The 2,976-nt window shown below is 61.3% G+C and overlaps 1 protein-coding gene across 1 annotated transcript in view; it reads left to right on the forward strand.

Annotated features, from left to right (window-relative positions):
- Positions 1-2,976, forward strand: part of MROH1 (maestro heat-like repeat family member 1) — a 76,419-nt gene that overhangs the window by 46,258 nt on the left and 27,185 nt on the right. The window contains exon 33 of the mRNA XM_009886846.1: positions 1,056-1,085. Within this exon, the coding sequence (XP_009885148.1) occupies positions 1,056-1,085 (30 nt within the window). The remainder of the gene's footprint in view (positions 1-1,055; positions 1,086-2,976) is intronic.

Genomic DNA, 2,976 nt, shown 5'->3' on the forward strand with positions numbered 1-2,976 from the left:
CTTGAGGACACGCACCATGTGTGACCCACCGGATGTGGACTTGAGGGCCGAAGCTGAGCATCACCAGTGCACCCGCATTCGGACTGGCCCTGGCGATGCATGCTGTGGGCTCGGACCGGCGAGAAAGCCCTTCTGGTGCAGTCCTGGCCAGCTGCACCCAGCAGAGCCCGGCACCAAGCTGGCCACCTCGACCAGCAGGAGGGAGCCGGCCTCGGGCAGAGCCGCTCTCCAGGGGCTGCAGGAGAGGGTCCGGGGGGCTCCCCATCCCACAGCGGGGACGTGGCTGTGGGAGAACCTCACGGGGCTGATCCGGGCCAAGCGCGGGGTCCTGCTGTGGGGTGGGGGCAGCCCCCGGTCCCGGCACAGGCGGGGGATGGAGAGATGGAGAGCAAGAGCCCCCGGCATCCCGGGCTGCATCCCCAGCAGCGTTGGCCAGCAGGGCGAGGGGGGATTGTGCCCCTCTGCTGCGCTCTGCTCTGCTCTGGGGAGACCCCCCTGCAGTGCTGCCTCCAGCTCGGGGGCCTCAGCACAGGAGAGACATGGACCTGGTGGAGCGGGGCCAGAGGAGGGCACGGAGATGCTGCGAGGGCTGGAGCTGGGGAGAGGGGCTGCATCACACCGGCTCCTGCCAGAAACCCCTGGGGACTCACCGGAGGGGCAGGGAACGGCGCGGGGATCTGCCTGCAGCCCTGGTTCTGCTCCTGCTGTGCTTGGGGGCAGGCAGGCAGCTGTGGCTCCGCGTCCGTGAAGTCATCGCTGGTCGATGGACGGGGAACGGTCTTTGTCCAACGCGCAGAAAAACTGCCGGGATGTGAAATTCCAGCCTTGTCCCAGGAGCTGGTTACAATATCAAAGTAATTTCCTGTACGCGTTTTGAATTCTAAGTCTTCATGATATTTAAATGCCAAAGAGAGATGGTAAAGGTGAATATGATCGCTTGGCAGGAAGGGGAGGCTGGAAGACACGGGCTGTTGTTGGAGCGGAAGGAAGTGTCTATAGGACACTGTGGAAAAAGCAAACCTCGTGAACGAGCGGCTTTAACCATCTGTCGTGCCTCTGCTCGCTCGGGGGCTGACCCCCTGCGTGCGCTCCGGGCTTTTCAGCGCTTCTCATGGGGCGGCAGAGCCTGGAGCTGCAGACTGGGAGCTGAAACCTCGGGGAGGTTCGAGGGGAGCGAGAATCCCGCAGCAGCTTTACCGGGAAGGAGCAGCCACCCGCAAGCAGCGGGCTGGTGCTGGGATGTTGCCAGTCGGACCTTGCCCACAACCCAGGAGCTGGTGGGAAGTTCCTCGGCTTTCGCTGGCCTCCACCAGGAGGCCTCTTTTTTTGCCGTTCTTCTCTGCTGCGAGAAAATAAATCCCACTGTGGCTTTGTTGGAGTGGGTTGCGGGTTCGCCAGTATTCAGGCTTTGAGATTTGAGGCTCATGGTGCGTTCCTGCTCTGCAGAAATGTCAGTGGTCCTCAGGATGCTGCAGGAGAGGGGTCTCCGTTGCACAAAGGCCTGAGAGCGATTTGGGTTAGGCTGTGGGAGCGGGGGGCTCCCTGCCAGCGAGGGCGAGGACCCCGGGAAGGGGCTGAGAGGATGGGAGACGGATGCGCCAGGATTAGGTCAACCTTGTCTCAGGGCAGGGAGACTGGCTGCGTCCTCTGGGGCTGCGTGGACCGAGAGCTGGTGAATGCCCAACGCGTTGTGCAGCGAGGATTTCTCTCCGAGGGAGAGTGAGCACGTGGGGATGGGCGCACCATAGGCAGAGGTACGGCCATGTGTCGGCTGAGGACCAGTGCTGGGGCCCGTGCGGAGCTCTGCCATGTTGGATCCAGTCCATGGGGCCATGCTTGACCCCGGCCACTGTTGGAGGCGGAAGCTCGGCTCCCGGGGAGCTGAGTTGCCCACTGCTGGGCTGGCAAAGCTGGCAGGCATCTGGGTCTCCTCCTCCAAATGGGACCTCCCCACTGAACCACCGGCTGTAATGAAGAAGGAGCCTGGGGTTTAGTCCAGGCTGCTGGGAGGGATGTTCGTGGTCAGAGACTTCCTCTCTGGAAGGACCTCTCTAAATGGAGACTCTTGCACATCAGTTATCATAGAATTACAGAATGGTTTGGGTTGAAGGGACCTTAAAGCCCATCGAGTCCCCCCCTGCCCTGGGCAGGGCCACCTCCCACCAGCCCAGGTTGCTCCAAGCCCTGTCCAACCTGGCCTTGAACACCTCCAGGGATGGGGCAGCCACAGCTTCTCGGGGCAACCTGCCCCAGTCACCACCCGCATAGGAGAGAATTTCCTCCTCAGATCTCATCTCAGTCTCCCCTCCGTCAGTGTCAAACTGCTCCCCCTGGTCCCATCGCTTCAGGCCCTTCTAAAACATCTGTCCCCGCTCAGCGATTTCGAGTGCAGCTCGGGGAAGGGACGCACTGCAGCCGGCTTGGGGGAGCTGCGTGCGCTGCGGCAGCCCGGGCTCTCTTTAGCTGAAAACTGGTTGAAAAACTCCAAACCAGTAAAACCAGGACTGTTACGTATACCGGCAGATTGGCGTGGACATATGGTGGAAGGATGCTTCTGCCTAAGGTTTTCTTTAATTAGTAATTAGTTCCTTGTTGTCCCATTGCCTTCATGATGCGGCGATGCTGAGAGCACGCCGGAGGACTTTCTGCCGGTCTGGGCTTTTCACAGGGGCTGAGCAAGGTAGCTCAGCAAGCGGTGGTGGTCCTGCTTTGCTGTGTGCCATCGCTAACGGCGCCAGCTCCATGGTTCCTCCAGGCGGGTTTTGCAGTGCAGACTGGTGGTTTCTGCACCGTCTGCCCCACCGGGTCCAGAACCCCACTAGAAGTGGCTGTGCCAGGCGGGAAAGCAAACCTGCATTCTTCTACTTGTCTTCTTTCCTGCTCCGTGTGCTCTCGCGGTGGGCGGGTGCTCGGCTTTGGCCCCTAAGGATGCTCCGCTTGTGGGAGCGGGTCCTCTGGGCACTCGTCCCTGGAGGA

Source organism: Charadrius vociferus, unplaced genomic scaffold (genome assembly GCF_000708025.1).
Source record: "Charadrius vociferus isolate BGI_N301 unplaced genomic scaffold, ASM70802v2 scaffold1036, whole genome shotgun sequence".
NCBI lineage: Eukaryota > Metazoa > Chordata > Aves > Charadriiformes > Charadriidae > Charadrius > Charadrius vociferus.